Below are 21250 nucleotides of genomic sequence, written 5' to 3' on the forward strand. Positions count from 1 at the left end.
CTTTTTAGGAAAGCAACTCCTTTCTAGGAAAGTAACTGTGATTCATACTGAAAAAATTGCGCAGAAACAACGAGGACAAAGCAAAGACACGACAAGGACGAGCGCTATCATAGGATAGCGCTCGTCTTTGCTTTGTCCTCGTTTTTTCTGCGCAATTTTTTCAGTATGCATATCAACCAACTTTGCAACTGGAATATTAACTTATAAAAACTGGGTTGTGATGCTGCTGTTGGGCTGTTGCACTGGGCTGAGTGAAAGGGCGAGACACCGCATGGTGTGTGTGCTGATCGCAGCCATATGGAACCGCCACTGAACTGTAACAGCAGCCAGAACATGACACTCTTTGGTGACATTTATTCATAGTTTCATGTCAGTGTCCTCATATGCAGTTCAAAAATCTGCTCAACTAAGTATCTGCCCTAAGCAGGCAATGACACTCGGCAAACAGCGCTACACTAGCAGACGACATATGGCGATATGATGAAACCCACCAGTTTGCTTGGGGGCAGCGGGACAATGCTGCAAAAAGCACCACTGCACTACCTAATTCAAAGGTACAAGGGTACAACCGTCTCACCACGCTCCCCGCTTTCAGTATTTTCATTTTCTCCTTCCACCGAGTATGACTCCTACTCAATAGCCAGCTAGCTGTGGCACGGATTTGGTTAAAACTGAATTTAGTACAAATTTATTAGTATTTTTTTTTCACACAGAAAAATCTAAACCTCAGTCAGAGTCCGTGCGTCAATTCAGGATGCCGAACTCATACACCGTACTGCAGCATACCATACCAAGTATGCTGCCACCTAGAACTCGAAGAAACTGAAAATTTTGGAAATTAATGTCCCAAAGTGACACATCGGCTATTAAAAAACAAACTATATCAATGTGGATCTGCGTGGCCTTAAAGACATTTCCAGTGCCCACATGGGCTGAGGCCATTGCAATGACCTCGTTATCTTGGAAAGAAACTAGAGCAACTGTTATGTTCATCTAGGGTGGGTTTAATGTGAACTGAAACCAAACGCTATAATAGCAATGCTTCTTTACGTAGGAAGCCTCGGCGTAGCTACCACAGCCTACCTTTCTCACTTTTGTTTCTATTTTCACTGCTCAACCTACCATGCGGTTTCCACAAATAGTGCCACCAGCCAAACTCTCAAACCTTTTTCTGCTAAGGAAAAAATTTCACCAAATGAAGTAGCCATACATGTGGCATCCGACGTGTTCGCTTCGACACAGTTACTGTGTGCTGCACTACGACAGATCTGCCAAGTCCCCAGTGGAGACATACACTATTTATGCTTGCTTCCTTCCAATGATTTCAACAGCAAGGCCATCACAGTTGGAGCAGACAACGATAACTGTTTTCCTTTGGCTTTTTTGGCTTTCCTTTCGAAGATTGCTATCAAGCAATGCACTTTGTCAGCTGTATTATTCAGTTATTAATGCTTCGTTCCAAATGCACAAGCAGCAAGCACTGGTGTCTGCCAGCAAAGGTTTGACTTTTGAGGAACTAGTTCCTGTTCTTTGGGCCCCTTTCTGCATTTGAATCTGTACATCGAAAAGCTCCAATTTTGAAGAAACAACTCATGCTTAAACAGGTATGGCAGGGATTCTGGCAGCACTTTACACATTTCCGTGCACAGATATTAAAGAAACAAAACAAAAACCAACAATAGGAAAAAACACTTCGTAGCGCAATCTTTGCGCTTTTCAAAAGCGCAAGCTCTGCTCCCTGAAAGTAATGCGACAAAAGTGCACAAGTCGTCGACGCAGGACCCTCCTTCCAGCTCACAGTGGCAATCAATGTCACAGGGAGCAAAGTACAAGTGCCGATACAAGTTTTCGGGACACGCAAATTACAACAAAATTTATTTTCTGAACAGTTTCAGCATGCATCCACGAACTGACGGATGAACTACGTGTTTTCCTTCGCGAACAACACGATGCACTTCTTAATGCCAGGCTGGGCCTCTACGTAGAGCGAAAATTCAGGCTTTTTTGTGATTTCGGCATTCCGAAAACTTTCGTGGGCACATACACGTACTTTTCTTTCCACTTGGGTGTAACTTATGCCCCATCGAAGTCGCCTACGGCACTGGGACCGTGGCATGTGACGAGCATTGGCCACAGACGCACTCGCCTTACCATGATTTACTGAGAAAGAAAACAGCTACAAGCATGTCAGGAGACCATGCTATGCTGTGAAAGAAAAGTGGTAGTCAAATTCCGATTCAACGTCAGGAGTCTCCATGCAGACAGATCCGCCAGCTATTTTCGGCAGAAGCTGGCGCTGCCCTAGTAAACTGCATCGCTATCCTCCTCCTGTCATTCTTGCTCTGGACGTAGTGAAAAGGTAATCTAACGTTTTCACTGCGAAAAAAGAAACTGACTGCTGCTGCTGCAAAAAAAAAAAGGCAACAGCGAGGCGCGATCGCTGTTCCGACCAAAACGTACTTATCTTTCCAGCCGCAAAAAGAAATGCGTTCACAGGCGTGCAGGGCGCCTTATCTTGCATTAACTACAGTCGATACTCGTCTCAGGTAAGAAGCTAGTTCGAATAAATTAAGAAATAATGCAGACAGCCACTTACGCTCCAAAGAGTGAGACGTCCATCTTGGAAAAGGTGTTTATAAAAGCGTTTTCTTATAAAGTAAACAGATGGCGCCAGAGTGCAAACGCATTTTGTTACAAAACCGACAGGTGGCGCCACAGGGCATCATACTGATTTTTAGTGATATTATGATATGCCAACGTTTTGAATTTGTTCTCAAAAAAGCGCGAATTTTTCTCGGAACGTTTAAAAGCGTAAACTCCCCATACGTGCTCGCCGCGCCCGAACGGGTATGAAAGGTTGTAAAGTGCATTCCATGTCGTACATAGCATAAAAATACATGTCAACATAAATTTGATTTTCAGCATCATGCATCATTTCTGGCTTCCCACAAGGTATAATTGGCAAAATTAAGCTAGTATCTGGACTACACCAGGTCCTGTCTTGGCCGTATGACCATCCAACCAGGTTTAATAAAAATGTCTTACTGAATGATGCAGCCATGTATTGCAAAATTAGGATCCCGCAGCACTGCAGCAGTGCAAAATTGCATTCTTCATAAAGTTCCTGTTACTCAGTGCAGCCATTCATTGCACTTTACAGCTGCAGGCTGAAGTGCAATGCACAGACGAGTAAAAATAATGGTAACCATTAACAACGAACAGTGCTGTATAAGCAGCATTGTACTGCAGTCACTTTTAACACATTTCTGGAAGTATGCACTAGTTTCAGTCGCAAGTTGCACAGCAATGCGCCTTTGGTAATGTATTTAACAGCGGCGTCTCTCATAGCCTCAGTCGCTTTGGGACGTTAAACCCCATAAACCAAACCGTATTTAACAGCAGCGCCCATGTTAACTTTTCACATTTTTACAAGTAAGTAATGCCTTTCACAACAGCTTTAAGGAACACAAAGCAGCCTTTGTCTGTAGCTGCTCACAGCTAGCACACCACTGCAGTGGCTGATCACTGAGGAGTCTACAAAGTATCTCAAAATCAGAACTGTTTATTTTCCAACTCCATGTAGCCCGGTTCCCCAGCAGCTGACAGCAGTCAGTAGCTCAGGGGCACCAGGAGGATTGCACGAAAATCGGAACAAAACACTGCCAGGACCTTGCACATGTGGTGAATGGATATCATTACAAATGGTAAGACCACAGCACAGAGCAGAGGAGTGAAAAAAACTGCAACAAAGCATGTAACTAGCAGTAAACTAAAATGAAAGGTACCTGGCAATAGTACTGGGAGATGTGTAGTGATGGAAAAGTCAGCAAGGACCACGGCTTCAAAACACAAAACCATAAAACAGATGCTTGGGCAAGTTGGTAACTCATTTTCACCGGAACAGCGCGCACTAAGACACGGACAAGAAGGGAGACACGACACACACGAGCGCTGACAAAACCATAGTCATGATTTCTTCACCACTACACACACTGACATTTTCCACATCTCTACCTTTCAAATTCATTAAAGCACAAAAATCTAGGGCCTTTGGGCACAATGAACATGTCATTTTGATGCTGAATTATCATACACAATAAAAGATGATGATGATAGTGAATTTTTATGGTGCAAGGGCATCTGCGGCCAAAGAGCGCCATGGCGCAAGGTATTTTTCATTTGCTCAAGGTGGGGTCAAAGACCAATTCCCAAGAATTTCACCCTGATTAAGCCGAGCACTGGGCCAGGGGATGCTTGAACCCATTGTATCACCGGTGGGCACCCGGCGGCAATGGGGATGGAACCCCACATCTCCTGCATGCGAGGCGGGTGCTCAGACCACTAGGCTGCCTCTGCGGTACAATAAAAGAATCATCACTATGTAAATGCAGCACAAGCAGTGCAGTTACAGACATGGAAGCAAATGCATGTAAGATGTGCATGGGTGTAATCCCCATGTGGCATAGGTCGAGACCCTGAAAAAGTGACCAGTTTCTCGGTGTCGTTGATTCAGCTACTTTCAAAAGGCATACTTGCCAACGGCACAGGTAAAAGCGTACTAAGTGCATGCCAATTCTGATTCGGGTGCCAACATCACAGACCCAGCAAACCAAAAACCTCTCTGAGACATCTAGCTAGACGTCTCTGAGAGGTTTTTGGTTGCTGGGAGATGTCGTAGAGGGATTTTGTTTTGAAACCGGAAGGCCTCAAGACAGCTGAAGAACTCAAGGGGAGAACAGAGGGAACAGAGGAAATTTGCTCTACGCATGTAGAGCAAATTTCCTCTGTTCCCTCTGTTTTTGGCATGCCAAGACAACGTGGTGTATTCAGTCCCGTTGACGTGTGGTGGTTCATACATCAGCCAAACTGGCCGGTGTCTAAATGAAAGACTTAAAGAGCATGCAAACAATGTTAAGAACGCGGCCCGCCACATAGGTATTCACTGTCGTGACTGTTTGTGTTACCCAGAATTCAAAAACAGCCAAGTAGTTACCAAACACAAGGATAAGCTTACACGAGAGATTATTGAGGCATCTGAGATCATGAAGCTGGGTGCAAATTGTATCAGCACTCCTTCCGTTGCCATCTCGGTGAAAGAGCACAACTTCCTGGTTTCAAATGATCGATGTACACGCGATACAGCTGCATGCGCAAAGTGACTGGGATTGATACTTTCTGCTGCTCTCTGTTTCTTTGTTTTTTCTAAGGTGCAAAAGAGTATATATATGCTGTTAGCATCCGGAATAAACATTTGTTGTCAGTTCAGCGCTGTGTTTGTCCTCTTCTTCCCTTGGCCTTGTGCCGTAGCGCTGCTTCACTAGATATGTCAGACCAACTCGCCCACCAGTTCATGTTGTTCACTTACAAGGTTCAGGTTAGGATTCAATGAACTGTTAACAGTTCAAAGAGCTGTTCTAACACTTCACTGAAGCAGTTCAAAGAACTGTTAGAACCCAAATCTGAATCCTTCACATCCTCCACGGTGGTGTCCCTTGGCCCAACATAAAATAAAAAACGGTGCTTGAAACCGGGCTGCAGCTTCCTCAGTCCTGCCACGATGCTCAGAACCAAAGAGGGCGGCCACTCCCCGGCCCTAAACAAAAGCCAGTGCTTGTATGCCGCAAACACGGCACACATGGTACCAATCCACAGCAAGCATCTCCAGGTTTGGCTCTCGCTGAGCTGTCAGGAAGAGGTGCTAGAAAAATAGGCATAATTTTGATCAGGCAGGTTGTACAGGCCATTACCATTCAACACCAGTACCTTTACATATATTTTGAACGAGCTATGTAATTTTTTAAGGAAAGAGGCATACAGAAAAATGGCAAGGTTTTTCAGGCCACTGGCACGCACCTGTCATGCATCAGTAGCCAGAGACAAAGCAGGTGCAGTTTCATCACATGCAGATGAAAAGAGGAAGTTCATTGAAAGAAATATTCCAAATAGTAACTGCATGGGAGCAAAACTAGAGGGCACAATCTTTCACCCATACAATGGCTTATAAAGACTGCTGATGTATACAGCTGCAGACATAAGACTGCGAACAGAATTGAAAAGAACACCAAGGTCAAAGTGAAGTATGCCTATATCGACTGATTACTGTGTTCTAATAACAAAACAGCAACTTTGACTGAATAGAGCTTTCATAAGCTGGAAATGGCACTGGCTGCCAACAACAGTCTCCGCCGCGACTATTTTACGCCACAAACTGCTTCACAGACTGCGTCAACTAGTATTGAGAAAGTGCAGTTTTGGGGCATCCCACATCATTTGTATTCGACCAACCTCACACCACCGAGTTTGCTTGTTGTTTGTCCTGCTTTAAGAGAGAGAGAGAGAGGGAAAGGCAGGGATGTTAACCAGAAAGGATTCCGGTTGGCTACCCTGCACAGGGGAAGGGAATGAGGGGAGTTAAAGAGGAAAGAGAGAAGTAAAGGGAAATAATCACAGTCTGTCAATCAAGGCAGTCGCTCTCAAAAAGCGAAAGAGTGCCTTGTAAGCCTTGAGGGCAGCTGACTGTTGTGGCCACGGACCGAGGATCTTGGCCTCTGTGAAAGGGCAGTCCTGCTTTAAAATGTATGAGGTAATGTATGAGGTGGAACGTAATGAGGTCCCACAACAACAAAGTTCACTCAGGAATGCATGAACTGCGCTAACCGATTTGAAATAATAATTTTTCCTCAGAATATATAGGCACTTGCCAAGAACTGGCAAAAAAAAAACTTAAAAGAGGGCTGTGTTGAGTACTAGCAATGTAATTATTTTAGTACCATGATTAAACCTTCTGTACAAGAAATTTAAAATTCCAGCTCCAGCTTACCACTGAATGCACCTCATATCTGCGTGCACAAAGGAAGTGAAAGTCAGAGGTGCTCCTGGAAATGAAGGTTACGTACGCAATACTGCCGAGAAGAAGCAGAGGTATGTAAAAATGATGACATGTATGGAGACTAGAATCGAGTGGCTATCAGATGGTTGAACAACACTGCAAAAGTCATGCAAGCTGTGAGCTTCATTGCTGTCTGCTGGTAGTACACTGCATTGGTAGATCTGCAACACTGCTTTGAGAACAGTGTGAACCATCCTAGGCTATACATAGCTTGGTCATGATGTCACGTCATTGATATCACTGCTATGGCGGCCATGTTTACGAACCACTTGGCTGCCACGCATGCTTCAAGATGTGGATAAACAGATGCGTTTTGTGCTGCAACCAACTCCTTTGCTCTCTGTGCGTGGAAATGTCTTCTCTTCTGAATGCGCAGTCCTTTCACTAGGGCTAAAAATGGCAACTGATCGTGTCAGTGCACGTTCAATACGAGGAAAAGGTTCGACAGTGCAAGAAAATTGGCCCCTCATGACTGGAAGCAGAGAAGAGCGCAGGCGTTAGCCTGTTTGCGGACACTGAATACACACTTTGTCAGCTACTTTGCGACCGTCGATTGAAAGTACACAAATCACTGTAATCGCACAATTCCTATGTTAGTGCATAGGTGAGAGCTCATCAGCAATGCAAGCTCAAGGAACGCGAAGTTCTACTTTAGAGGTCAGTGGAAAACTTTCTTTACTCTTAGGCTATTTGAGCTGGGTTAGCTCATCTCGAGGTGTTAATATTGCACTGCCAGTAAATGCTAGTTTCTTTTTTGCTGCAAAAAATAGACAGTTCACAAAAACATGTATTTCTGCTGTCAGCTGTGGGCGGGATGAAAAAAGATCAGCGCATGGCTAGGGTGCCTCGATATTGTTGCGGGAAAGAATATATTGTTATTTACACAAGCGAAGGGAGCAGCTCCGAGCGGCACCGAGAACACTGCCAGAACTTCGTTGTCGTCTTCGTCTGCTTCCACTAGTTCAATCGCTCATTGTCGTCATCTACCTGCTTTGATATGGAACGATGCATCAAGGCACCCTACGCAAGGCTAAATCAGCGTCCCTGCTACGTTGGCCTTCGCATGCTGTTTTTGCATGGGCCTCAGCTTGCCTCTTCTCACTGTGTATTGTCTCACTGTGTGCTGGCACTATGCGAAATTTTCATGCTTGGCACAAAGCATGAAGCGATGGGGCCCAGTCAAGCTTTGTCTCCTAGAGCTACTTGAGTGGTCACCATTTCAACAAAAAACATCCGGTTAACCACTGGCGCTTTCCTTGCTTCACCATTGTCACATACTCGACAGTTGAAGTTGCAAATTTACCTGTTATGAAGAATGCACCCCATACTTGATGGTAGCGGTTTTTGTGGTCAAAGTTGGCTCGTTAAATGCGCACCACACGCAAGCTCTATTGCTCTGTTCAGTGCGCCTTCGTTCGCTCACACAGCGAGAAAATTTCTGTTCGTCGGGTGTTTCCTACCACAGCTACTGCTGCGCTTGGACTGCCGATATATAGCGTGCTGCCGTGCTGAAATGATGTGGAATGCATACTGCAGGAGCTAGTGGTATAAGCATATCCTAGAATTTCTTTCAGTGACATCAGTGCAAGCTATGAATAAGTAGTACAGGACATTTCTGGAATGTAAAACACGCTTACATCAAAGTTGAGAATTGTGGCACCTAGCCTGGAAAGGCGCCGCACCAGAAGCCTGTTCAGGTGAGGGCGGTCAGCCTCCTTCTCGCCCCAGTTCGTCCCCTCGGGGCACTATCTTGTAGACGAAAATGTGGCTTGCGTACTGCTTCACTTCTGCCACAATCTCCTGCATAGAAAATATTGGATCATGAGCAGTGAACAACAATGCTTTGTTTTTGCAAGACCATTTTTACATCAGGAATGCAGAAGAATGCAAAGTGCAAGCACGTGTTTTCCACATCTGCCTCTTCAGCACTTCCAGCATCGATGACATGCACAGCTCCCAGCTTTATTTGAAAGTTCTATACAGAACGAGACCTACAGTTTCAAAGACAACTACGACACTAAGCTGCACTTTCACAGCATTGCGAAAACAAGCTCCCGCATTGAGGGTCACCAAACAACACAAGCATACATGAAAAATGAACTGCTCCGGAAGGAGAAAGGTTAGCCCCATCTGCACACTGTAGCAACTAGTAAACCAAGTACAATCGCGGACAAAATGTGTACTTTGTTTTAAGCAATTTTATCCTCTGTCGCCGATTTCGAACAGCAAAGCAGCATATGACCTTAAACACAAAACAGATCCCACACACCAGTGCTTCACTTCCAGACTATAAAACGCGGCGCACCATGACGAACATCAGTAAAAGTGGCTTACCTCGAGGCGTGCAACGATCGTTGACACTGTATCGCTATTTCGAACGAACAAATCGTTCCCGCCCACGTAAACACAAATGAAATCTAATTGAGGCCGAAGGTGAATTCCCCGGACAAGATCTGGCAGCGTCTCCGTTGTGGCTCCACCGAAGCTAAAGGTGACGACGTTCACCGTATTCTGCAGCGGGATTCGGACTCTCTCGAGAAACTTCACCTGGTTGTCGCCAACGACAACTCCGCGCACGCTGCCCGGCATGTTGATCTTCGCGCTGCGCTGACGACAAAGGCAAAAGTGGAAAAAGGGCAAAAGAAAAATCCTGGTGACAGGTTAGACCCAACTAGGGACATCTGTGTCTTCTTTTAGGTACTTTCAAAACACATGCAGTTCAATGCAACAGGGAAACCTAGGGACAACCTCACATTCCTATTGCCGGCGGATTTTAGTCTCGTGCGCAACCGTGGAGACGCCAGCGACCTGGAAACTATGGCTAGGGACGTTTCAAAATTTTGCGACGCTATTTTTACCTAATTTTGCAACAAAAAGTACCCAGAAATGCACCTAAACAAACGCCATTTTGAAATGACGTCATTAAAAGTCACGTGACATGAGGATCGTCTTCCTCCATTTATTAAACTACAGTGATTAAACTGAATACAATGTAATCCACTCTTAACCCAGCAGAATCCGCCTTGATCCAACTTAATCCAACCTACGGAAGCCTAATCTAATGCAATGAGCTCATAATTTTACAAAATCCAACGTAATCCATCCTACTGTAACTTAATCCAATGTAATTCTCTCTTAATCCATCTAATTCCTAGTTAATTAAATGTAATTCACTCTTAAATAAACTTCATCCAATGTCATCCACTGCAATCCGCCAGAATCCACCCATAATCCATCACAACTGTAATCCAACCATCATCATCAGCAACATCAACCTGACTACGCTAGAGTACACTCTAACTACGCCCACTACAGGGTAAAGGCCTGTCCCATGCGTCTCCAATTGACCCTTTCCTGTGTCAGTCGCGGCCACCCTACCGTATCCCGCAAACTTCTTGATCTCATCCGACCACCCAACTTTACCCTAATCCTATGTAATTCACTATTCACTCGGACCGTCTGGCGTGAACAACCCCCTCTTTTTGCAACCATCTCCATACTCCATAGAGACCAAGACGCCTTTCTTTCGCCTTAAAAAATCATTCCTATATGTGCAGTAAAAGCTGGCAAATTAAAGGCACTGTAATTGAATTTTGCCGTGTCATCCAACTTGAAATCTGACCTCCGTTATTCCGACGCTTGCGGCCCCAGGAGTGCTGCCTTGTCTACCACAGCCACGTCTGCTCACCCATTGCCAGTCATGACATAAGCCTGCTGTTGCTCGAGCAGTAGTGCAGGGACGGATGTCGCACCGACAGCTCTACGATGGAAACGATCCTCTAAGCACTCTATACCATGAAACCATGAAACTTGGCTGATATATCATGGCAACATATTCTAACGCGTCAATGAGCCACGCTCATGGGTCTCGCTTCAAGCACCTACAGGCCACTTTGTGTGCAGTGGGAGGATTGCGGAAAGAGCCTAGGAAGAAGAGGGTAAGCAATAAAAAGTGAAGAATTTGGGACTGAGAAACATGGTACCATGCAAAAATGTACAATACTTTTTTCCTTAAAAAATTACAAAATTACAAAATGATCCCAGTGGCTAGTCCCTGAAAAAGTTCACATTCCTTCAAAAATACGCCACCACGTCTCATTTCTCATCACTTGTCTTGAAGCTTTGCAAGTTCGTGCTTGATTTCGATGCCAACTTGCCAACTGTCAGCACGGCTGGGCTTCGGATCCACGCACGTCGGTCACGCAGAGGTTCTGGAGGTGGCGCCTGACTTGGCGGCCGGCTGCAGGACGAGACCGCCCGGCGAGTGGTCGTCCTCAAAACGCTCCACGATCACGATGTCAGAGAGGCTTCTAAGAAAGCTCACACCGTCTGGGTAGCCGAACTCGATGTACGGCATCGGGCGGCCCTCCAATGTTCGAAAGTCCTTCATTAAGGTCACATAACCGTGAGAAGCGCCATTGTCGAAATCTAGAAGCACTGTAATGACGTGCTTGACACGTCGCAGTTCTTCTCTACGGTCTTCCATTCCTTTATCAGCTGCTGATGTTGACGCAAGAACTTCGCTGCTCCCTGGCACTTTCTTGGTATACGTGGCGCACGTTCATGCCAAGCATGATGTCAAGCCAAATGTCTTCAGAAGAAGATGAAGATGCACAAACCGTGCCCTGTATTTTCTATCCCAGACGTCTTTGAAATCACGTGTTTTTAGATTGTTGGGATGCGTTTTTCTTTTGGGATGTGCTTCAAAGAACCTTAAAGAAAGATTTACCGCTACACCCGCATGGAATCAGGTTCTTACCGGTAGGAAAACAGGCCATCCCTTATGACACTATTATGCTCCTTGGCCTCCATAGTTTATGGAAAACAAGGACACAATTCAACAATGCAGAAGTAGTTGTGAGATCTCCACGCGAGCATTTCATTGAAGGTGTCATACGTCTGAGGGAAGTGTATCAGGCACTGCCTGATCAGCCAACTTGGTTAAATGTGTTGGATGACTTGGTTGAACTGAAAAAATTTTAACCTGCCGTGTCAGCGCAAGTGTTGCTGACATGTTTTACTTCTTTGTACCCGTTGTGAAAATGCAATAAAGAAAAAAAAAAGTCTGAATGGTCGGCCGCCGCAAAACTCCGGGTTTCGGTTTCGAAACTATAGGGGAGCGTGGTGCGCGGCGTGCGGTCATGCCGTTGAGCACTTTTGTCCGCGCTCTAAACAGCAACCTTTGGCAGTCCAGAACAAAATAAGTGTCAGCCAGCAACTTTTGTCCGCGCTCTAAACAGCAACCTTTGGCAGTCCAGAACAAAATAAGTGTCAGCCAGCAACTTTTGTCCGCGCTCTAAACAGCAACCTTTGGCGGTCCAGAACAAAATAAGTGTGCCAGCAAAGTGCGCGGTTGTATTGTATCTACTGCCATTGGCTACAAATGAGCAGCTTTGGACCAGCAAAGAGGAAAATAATTAATGCGATGGAATAAAGAGCTTGGTGGATAAGTGCATGGGTACATTGAAAGAATTTATTGGAGGAAAGCATCACAGTGAAAGGCAGGAGGAGAAAAAGGCTGAAAAAAAAAAGAAAAGGCGCGCTATACTGTCTCGAAGTGAAGAGCCCAAAGCGCGCACAAGGTGTAATTTTGCTCTGGTGCGTGCTATTTTATTGCGAAAGCAATACTACGCCAAGTGTCGCCTCTTCGCGGTACCGCAGCCTACCCTTCACGGTCGGTGATCGGTCATGTGACTACTGACGTCATACCAGAGCGAGAGATGGGGCACCAAGTCGGCTCTTCAGCGCGCCGCAGCTAGAACTTCGCGGCCGGTCGACCACCTTCGAACGGTGGCAAGCGATTGACATCATAAAAGTTGCAAGAGCTTGCAGGCCTTCCTGCGGTGATGGATGTGTGTTGCAGCGTGTGGTATGACGTCATCCACATACATCCAGGCGCTATCGGGTGTAGAGAAAAGTAGCGCCTGCTCGCCGGTTCTTCGGTATAGCTATGGAAGACTTCGGACGCGAGTCAAGATTCTTGTGTTGTGTTACCGTTTAACCTGATGGAGGCTATGGATATCGAGGATGCTACAAGTTACACCGTATTGCTTTCGCAATTACCTAGGCTTCCCACTCAAAAAAAAAACCATTGCAACCAATTGGACATTCCATTTGGAACTAAATGGACATTCCCATTGCTTCCAATTGGATTTCCCAATTGGAACCAATTGGTTCCAGTTGTGTTTTTAGCCCCCGACCAATTGGAACCAGCTGGACTAGCCAATTCCATTAGGCCAGGCAGTTATTTGACCCAGAAAATATTCACAAAATATGTTACGTTCATTGAGAAAGGTAGCTAAATGTTTGAATAATATGCTCTTGGATCTTGGATGAATATTTCTACAACTTAACACATTGTAATGTGCAAAAGGAAAACTGATTTATGAGGACTGCGGGGAGACACTCTGCCTAGTGCCAATCAACATTTTTCTACGGAATTGAAATTAACATGCTTTTATGGAAATCACAGCCAACAGACACACATGCATCACATACAAGCAACACTGCACATTCAGGCACTAGCAGCATACATTAGCTCAATATGTACATCCAGAGAACTCACTTCTGCTCCAACTTATACACCCAATTTATTAGGCTCTAATGCTGGGGCCGGTGGCGCTTGCCCACTGAGCGCAGATATTTAATTTAATTTCAACTCCAGCGGTGGTCTAGGTGATGACTACAATTTATTAGGCTAAGGTGCTGATAGCTTTTATTGTAAGTACCATATTAGTTCTACCTTTTTCATCAAACATGCAAACATTCATTGGATAAATTGGGTGCAGTTCGGCGGACCAATTGGATGCAATGGGTAAGACCAATTGGGCTCACCAATTGGAAACCCAAATGGTCTAATTGGATAGTCCATTTGGACCATCCAATTGGAACACCATCCCAATTGGAATCAATTGGAAACCCAAATGGTCCAACTGGATAGTCCATTTGGACCATCCAATTGGAACACCATTCCAGTTGGAACACCATTCCAATTGGAACCAATTGGAAACTGAACTCGCCCAATTGGAACCAATTGGAACCCATTGGAAATCCAATTGGTTCCAATGGTTTTTTTTGACTGGGTTAACCAAAGCTAAGCCCCAGCAATTTTTTGTACTGTTCACTGACACGTCGCCATTGTGCCGGGGGTCGTGTTGACAGCAGTGAAGGTTTACACTATGGCCTAGACAATGACAGAAGTTCAATTAATCGAGCTCTCGACTGATGTTAAATGAGGGCTGCAGGGAGTGCAGTGGGTATGTTGGTAAGCAGCCTGCAGCAGAACGAACCACCCTCAGGAGAGGACGCCTTGCATATAATGGGCTTCTTCGATTATCCGCCTCTGGCAGCCCGCGGGTTGCTTGCGGGCTGCCCGAGCGCGGCGCCAGGCACTCGATTTTCTCGGGTTGCTCCTCCCACTTCCGGTGGCTGCCCGGTACGCGTTCGTTTTTCTCTGGCTGGGCGGTTTCGGGCTGCCAGCCGGCGGCCAGACTCGCCAGGACGATTTTGTGCTGGCAGCGCTCGGGCAGCTAGCAGACGACAGAGAGGTGTATGGTAGCGGGAAGCTCGCGGGGCCATTTTTATATGGACTAGAAGGACCGCGGTTCTTCATGCGATGTTTTGCGCGATGCAGGCGTTTGTTTCGACTAGGCCACGGTGCATATCGACTGTGTCGCCTGCAATGGCACCTTTTGCGGTAGTTCTCGCTGTTTATTGATATGTTTTGCGTGCGTATGCGCGATCATATTTCGATCGTCTCACCACCTCGCAAGCACAATTGCTCGCTTCATATTACGATCGCATACTTCTGATTCCCAAAATATTTCGGCTGTTAATTTCGTGCGCCCGGCTGATATTGCGATGGTGTTCGAGGCCTTTCACGAGAGCAGCCGGATTCCAGTTCCGAGTACGCGTCTGACGCGTACTCGGAACATGGAATCCGCGCAGTGCAAAAATGGATATGCTTTGAAAAACGCTTGACTGAAACATGTCCTTTATTAACAGCCCTCACGAGCACATTGCTCGAGGCATCTCTGCGGGCATATATGTGGCCACACAGTTGTCGCGCCGACCAAGTGCTGATTCTGTTGTACAGCTTCATGCTCGGGCCATCTGCCACATATGCTCAAAATATCTGAGAAGTACCGCAGCCATGCATCTCCTCGCGTTTGGCTCATTAAAAAAAGAGAGAGATAAAAATGAGCTGATCGTCATGCAAACACACGCGGAACGTGAGGCGCCGACACGCAGGGCTTTATTGTAGCGCCTTTCATTCCAGTGCCAGTTCTCTGCTATAAAGCTGTATTATTACAGAAACGATACGCAGCTAAATTTATACAGTGCACCCGCTTGTTCTAGGTGGACGTTCAACAAGCTGATATGCGCTTTTGTCGAGATTGAGTTCCTTGCCCGCAGCGAAAGCCGGCGGCCGACAGACTACAGTTGAACGAAACGTATCCCGATTCTTTTCTGCTTACAGCTTACAGGAAGCAGGTTATGAGCGTAGAAATCGCAACGACCACAGCAGAGTCCACCATGCAGGGTCGATCGTCGGCGGTCATACCAGTCATATATACTTACTGCGTAGTAAGCAAACACGCAATAATCCGAGAGTACGGCTTGTCGTTTGATAAACAACGCACGGGCAGTTTTTCCGTCCTATGTGGTGTCGACAGAAACACGTTAGATTGCGATTGCTCATCGCATGCTTTTGATGATTTCTTGAAGCTTACACAGTACACTGTGCACCGAAGGCACACGCTCGCGTTGTTGTCGCCGATGTATAGGGTTTGGTTTGGTTTATGGGGTTTAACGTCCCAAAGCGGAGACGGCGTAGTGGAGGGCTCCGGAAATTTCGACCACCTGGGGTTCTTTAACGTGCACTGACATCGCACAGTACACGGGCCCCTAGAATTTCTCCTCCAAAGAAATTCAACCGCCGCGGCCGGGATCGAACCCACGTCTTTCGGGTCAGCAGCCGAGCACCATAACCGCGCTGAGCCACCGCGGCGGCGTATACGAGTGCGAGCTTGATCAGCTGCTTGTTCTGCAGTCTGCGGCACGCAGCCCTCAATAACTGCAAGTCGTTGTTTTCGATACCAAGCAGCCTATTTCTACCGTACAGGAGTGTAGCAATGAGACGCAGAACGCGAAGCTAGAGAGAGCATCTGCCCTCCGTGATCCGCGAATTGCTTGCCGCCGTGATTGTCGGCAGGCTGGTTCCGGTGGCCGCCAGCCCACGTGACCATGATGCGTTTTCCTGTCAGAGACGAACTTGCGGGCCACCAGCGGGCTGCCCGAGCGCGGTTAGCGCGGTTAATCGAAGAATCCCAATGTTCTCGAGAGTACGCGCGCAGCCGTTATTTATCAGCACAACCTCATAGCGGGGCGCAGCAACAGATGTTCCCATTGGGCGATGCTCTCGGCTGGGGCGGATCTTTGGAGGGCAGCTTATGGAGGCTCGGGGAGTTTTAAGACGAAAGCCTTATGACAGTCGGACACAGTTGAACAGAGCAGCTTTCCCCCATCAAAGGACCCCCTGCAGCCAATAGACCTCTCCCGGCCAACGTCATCAGCGCACGTGTTTCTGGTCCGATGGGCAAAACATGCGCCGTACCGAGAAGGCTCACACCGGGAGAAGAAAGGATGTGAGGCGTTTCGAATAGGGAACAAAGGTGGTGGGGGAGCGCTCGTCACCAGCAAAACCGGTTCAGAACCGAAAGTCGACGATTTTGCCCATCGGGGAAGCGTATTTCCATTTCAGCGTACGTAGACGCATCGGCCGCTAGTTGCGCTGCTTGTCTGCAACGTCACATCCGGCGTTGTCATGACAACATTGAGACGCCGCTGCTCGCGTGCTCGCAGTCGATCGGGCCACTCGGCGCCTTCGCTACCTTCGCTTTGCTTACCCTTTTTGTGCGCAGAGCCAGTTTGCCCTGCACTCTCGTTTCGGCAAAAGATAACTTCTGTTCTGAAGCCCTCCACTTCGGCGTGCCTCCAGAAGCGGAGAAATGGGACAAGCGAGGGAGATGCCGTTTCACAGGCTGCTGCGAGGAGCGATGTGGCTCGTCTACTATTCTGCGGTTGAGTGACAACCGTTTGTTGCTAAAGGTTGGTTGGAACTTCATACTTTATACCATGACTGTGTATCGCGGTTAACTTCTGATCCGATGCAAGGAGGAGAACAGTGCATTTGCCCTGAATAAAACTGGCAGGGGTAACGACAGATTACCGCTCTTGCTAGAAGCAACACGTTTCTGTTTAGTGAGCTATTCCTGTGTTAAGAAATAATACAATGGATTATGGATAAGGTGGCTTTAGCAGTACTTACCACAGGAGGGTGTGTACGATCGTAGCTTTGGAAGTCTGAACATAGCTACCGGCCTCCCCCCATAAAAAAACTACCATTGAGTCATTCATCAAATCATTCATTTGGACCCAATACATTTCTCCCAGCTGGTTAGAAAAAGAAAGTGTTTTTAGTGAGGGGAGAATGTAAGCAATTTAGCCTAGACATGTCTGCATGCGGAAAAATTAATCTTGTACATTAGCTGCAAATAAACACACGCTGGCTATTGCATGTGCAGATATATAAATGGCAGGTGGTTTACATTTGTGCACAAGGTGATTTGATGATACTGCTCTTAACCATCTGGAGATATTCATACTCAGTGGTAGCCCACAGCAGGTTTTGTTATATGATATGCTAATTCCATTAATTTATTTAAAATTGCATTCGTTTAAGTAGATGTCACCTATAGGCAAGTAAGACGTCTTGTATATACACAACCGTGGCTTTAATTTTAGTGTTTTAGTCGGGTTGGTGGCTAGCTTGTGACAGGGGTTCGGGCCGATGACATATGCACCTTCAACTGCACGCTTCCTGAGGCTACATTTTCCCTTAAGGTGCGGTTGAAGTGTCCGCCGAGATGACGAGAGTAGAGAGCTACTGCGCCCTTTCCTTTTCTAAAGAAGCTTTCCTTTACTCAAAACACATGCTTTCACATTGCTCCACGTAAGCAGACTTAGGTGCTTACCTGCCAGAAAACAGCACAACTGACTGGCCCAGTTTGTGTACATTATGTGTGGACTCACAAAATGAGTGCGTGCATTGGTTACGAGGTGGTAAGCACCAACCATTCATGGTACTAACATTGTCCATGTGCTAACAGATGCTGCTTGTTTAAATTGCTGCAGAAAAGTGCGGCTTAGATAAATGTTTTGCCTTTCTTTGGATTGATTCTATGCGAGGAGCAAGTTGGGTCCACAGACAAATTATTTCATTGATAGACAGGTGACCTGTGAGCCTTGAGTAGCTCTGTTAAAAGAATGAAATGTGCTGCAGGTTACTCTCAAGGTGTCCTCTATCTCCTCTGCCTGTGGCTTGTTTCTCTGCAATGTCTGCTCTCACAGTACTACATTGCCTCAATTGCAAATGCTATGGATGCCGAGTAACTGCACTCAGCTTGTTTTTTTTTACTTGCAGGAAATGACACTTCCTATTGCGGCAACACAAGTACAGGGTTGAGAAGAGGTGATTTCAAGACTTATCATTTCATGAACCTTAGATTCTTGCAAAGCCTTTCAAACCATTTCTATTCATTTTGGGCCATTGTTGCTGAGTATAAGTACAGCCATATGCAATAAATATTACTGCTGCCGGGTCATTTTTTTGTTTTGGTAATTTTCTTGATCCACTTCAGTCGTTTGTGGCAGTTTGGCAGCAACACTTATTGCAACCAAAGATTGCCTGCTTTGGCTATTTTTACTTTTGTATTTAGAATGTTTGATAGTCTCCTTTCTAAGGAATTCGATTTTTATGTGTGTGAAAAACTGATATGGCCACAGTGCACTTTACCTAGTGTATTTCCTGGACATGTTTTTCGATAAACCCCGAATAAACCCCCACCTAGGTGTTGACACTTAGGCTACCCTAGTCATGCGCAGCCTTACACATGCCAAGCTGTACTTGTCATAAAGTGCATGCAACAATTGCGTAAATAATTGAGATTAGAGGAATGTTGTCATTGAGCATTTTGAGGCACAACCCCAATAGTTATCCGATTCTAGCTCCTGTGGAGGGGCCGCATGTATCCAGTGCCAGACCTGGCAGAGAGCATTCATAGGTGGCCAGGCATGACCACTACATTTTGGATCTGTTGGGCTGCTGTAGAGCTGCTACTCGGACTCAGCATATAGCAAGGCTTTTGGTGCTTTGGAATGTTTGCTTATCTTTATTTACTGTTATTCGCAGGCCATTCTTGTTTGGTGATGTGCTAATATAGATGTCATTTGTTTTGTATGATAGCTCAAATGTGCATGCCATGATGACATTCACTTGCAGTTGTGGTAAAAGATGTGGTAGTGTACCAAATCCATACCAATACATACATACCAAAGAATGTCAATACAAACACTTAAACATCAGGCATGTAACAGTTAATCACTTTACACCACTGTGCACAAGAAAACCAGCACAGGGCAAATAGAATTTTTATAGTAACTTAGTGACTCCTCCTCTGCAAAAAAAATTAAAACTCAAATGTATTTCAGTATAGAAAGTAGAGATGTGGTATGAAGGTAGGCATACCACACATCAAAACAGAATGAAAGGAAGGGCGTGTGTATTCTCCTCAGTATGACCTGCACTAGGCAGAGCCAATGATAATTATGTAAAGTGCGAAACTAACTCCGGTGAGCCTCCAGTGAAAAAGGTTTCAGCATCTTGGGAAGAGACCACAGCTGAGGACTTGTGAGGTGCTTGAAGGGAGGAGCATTTATCGGAAAAGTAGATGGCTACTAGAAAAGAAGAGAGTGAGCTGGGAGTTCTTGTGGTGAGGAGGCCACCTTTTGTTATAGCTCACCATTCTGGTCACCACTTTCTGTTGTCATTTCATCTTTTGTGCATACAGTGTGTGAAGGCATCTGCTTCAGGTAGGGAAAGTAAATGTCTCCAGGTCAAGTACTTTTCTGGAGTTGGTGGCACATCTTCCACAATGTCTTCGTTCAGGTGTTATCAGTCTTATTATAGGTGTTAATCGTTTTGTGAAACATCTTGATTGTCAGTGCTACAAGTCATTATTAGAATATCTCTCCATCAAGCTCCTTCTGGAATAAATTTCTAGCAAATATGGTTCTGATGCCAGCGCTGTTATAACCTGTTTTCTCCTCTGGCAGCACATTCTCCCAGCTTTTCAAGCATTAGCCACTATTTTTTTATTCTTATTTGCATTTGACTTCCAGTGCTTTGTTACATTTGATGAAAGTTGTATTGTCCCTGCTACTAGAGAAAAAAGCTTCCCTACCTGTTCTGTACATGACAATCAAGGCAGCTGCTGATGGTGTGTGCACTGATGGCTGTAATGAGTTTCTTCATTCAATTCAGTCATCTCCAGCTACAAAAGTGGTGCATAACACGTCTTAAAAGCTCTCTGCATTGCTTTGTATTTGCAGTGCTGAAGTATTTCAGCATCAGTTAGTCGGCAAAGGTATCAACAGCCTACCTGAGTAAGGCACTGCATTCTTTTTGCATCACACCCATGGCTTCTTACATTTTTGATGACACTGACTAATGCTTCGGTACCATGATAATTGTCGGCTATAGCAGTTCAGTTGTGGACATTTACAGTAAACTTGTTTCACTGAATTTCACAATTCTGAAAGAGCTTCACTGCCATGTATTGCAATTTTATACTGATCAGAAGGGGTTGTTGCAAACATAATTACATGAAAAGCTGATTTCTGACCTGGGGAGTTTGACTCTTGGCCCTGTTTCACTCTGACTGAAACATCTGTATTTAGCTTGTTGCACGTTGCTTTTCCACAATCCTTTGCATCACTTTAAAGAGCCTTTGACTACCCTCTGGTCAAAAATGTGTTACGCCGAGGTAATGTGTTGTCATCCCTGGAACACACAGGCGCAGATAAATTTTCGAAAACAGGTATAATAGTGAAATGACACCTGCCATGATCATATAATTTCTTCGTGTTTCTCTCATTTCATGCCGTCTTTGAGGTTTTCCTTCCTTCCACGTGGCTGACTAGCCTGAGCAGACGAAGTTTCCCTTCTCCTATTTTAGCTCAAGGCAGATTTAGTCACACGCCTGTATCGTAGCCTCTCCTTGACAAGTACTCTTGTCTTGATCTTTGCTACTATGAGAATTTTGGTCTTCCGTGTGCTTTGTTTTCTTTGCAGCCCGAAGTTGTAGGTTGTTGCATCATTCATTCTTGGGAGTCAGAAGTTTACGATTGACCTCACATTGAAACGGGCTCCGCCGTGTGTGCCTAATTCAGAAAACGCCGGTAATCATTCAGCGTGTGGGGCAGCACAGAATGGTTCACCGTGCTTTGTGGTAAATATAA

At 45.7% G+C, this 21250-nt stretch overlaps 1 protein-coding gene and 1 long non-coding RNA gene across 4 annotated transcripts in view; one reads left to right on the plus strand and one right to left on the minus strand.

Moving 5' to 3' along the window:
* Positions 1–5109: 5109 nt before the first annotated feature.
* LOC149350353 (uncharacterized) overlaps positions 5110–21250 on the minus strand; it is a 57101-nt gene continuing 40960 nt past the window's right edge. The window contains exons 1-3 of one of the 3 annotated variants that reach the window (XR_016290348.1): positions 9224–13608; positions 8527–8689; positions 5110–5698 (exon numbers count right to left, since the gene is read on the minus strand). Coding sequence is in view for 1 of the 3 variants with exons in the window: in XM_089579376.1 (XP_089435502.1) it covers positions 8597–8689; positions 9224–9478 (348 nt within the window). In the remaining 2 variants the exon portion in view is untranslated. Of the gene's footprint in view, positions 8690–9223; positions 13614–21250 lie in introns of those variants that run through there. The other 2 variants (XR_016290349.1, XM_089579376.1) reach the window with 2 other exon arrangements.
* Positions 16163–18555, plus strand: LOC149350354 (uncharacterized). The gene is made up of 2 exons (XR_016289444.1): positions 16163–16999; positions 18375–18555. It is a non-coding gene; the product is annotated as an uncharacterized LOC149350354 (long non-coding RNA).

Source organism: Amblyomma mixtum, chromosome 3 (genome assembly GCF_055824585.1).
Source record: "Amblyomma mixtum isolate Tamu chromosome 3, ASM5582458v1, whole genome shotgun sequence".
Lineage (NCBI taxonomy): Eukaryota > Metazoa > Arthropoda > Arachnida > Ixodida > Ixodidae > Amblyomma > Amblyomma mixtum.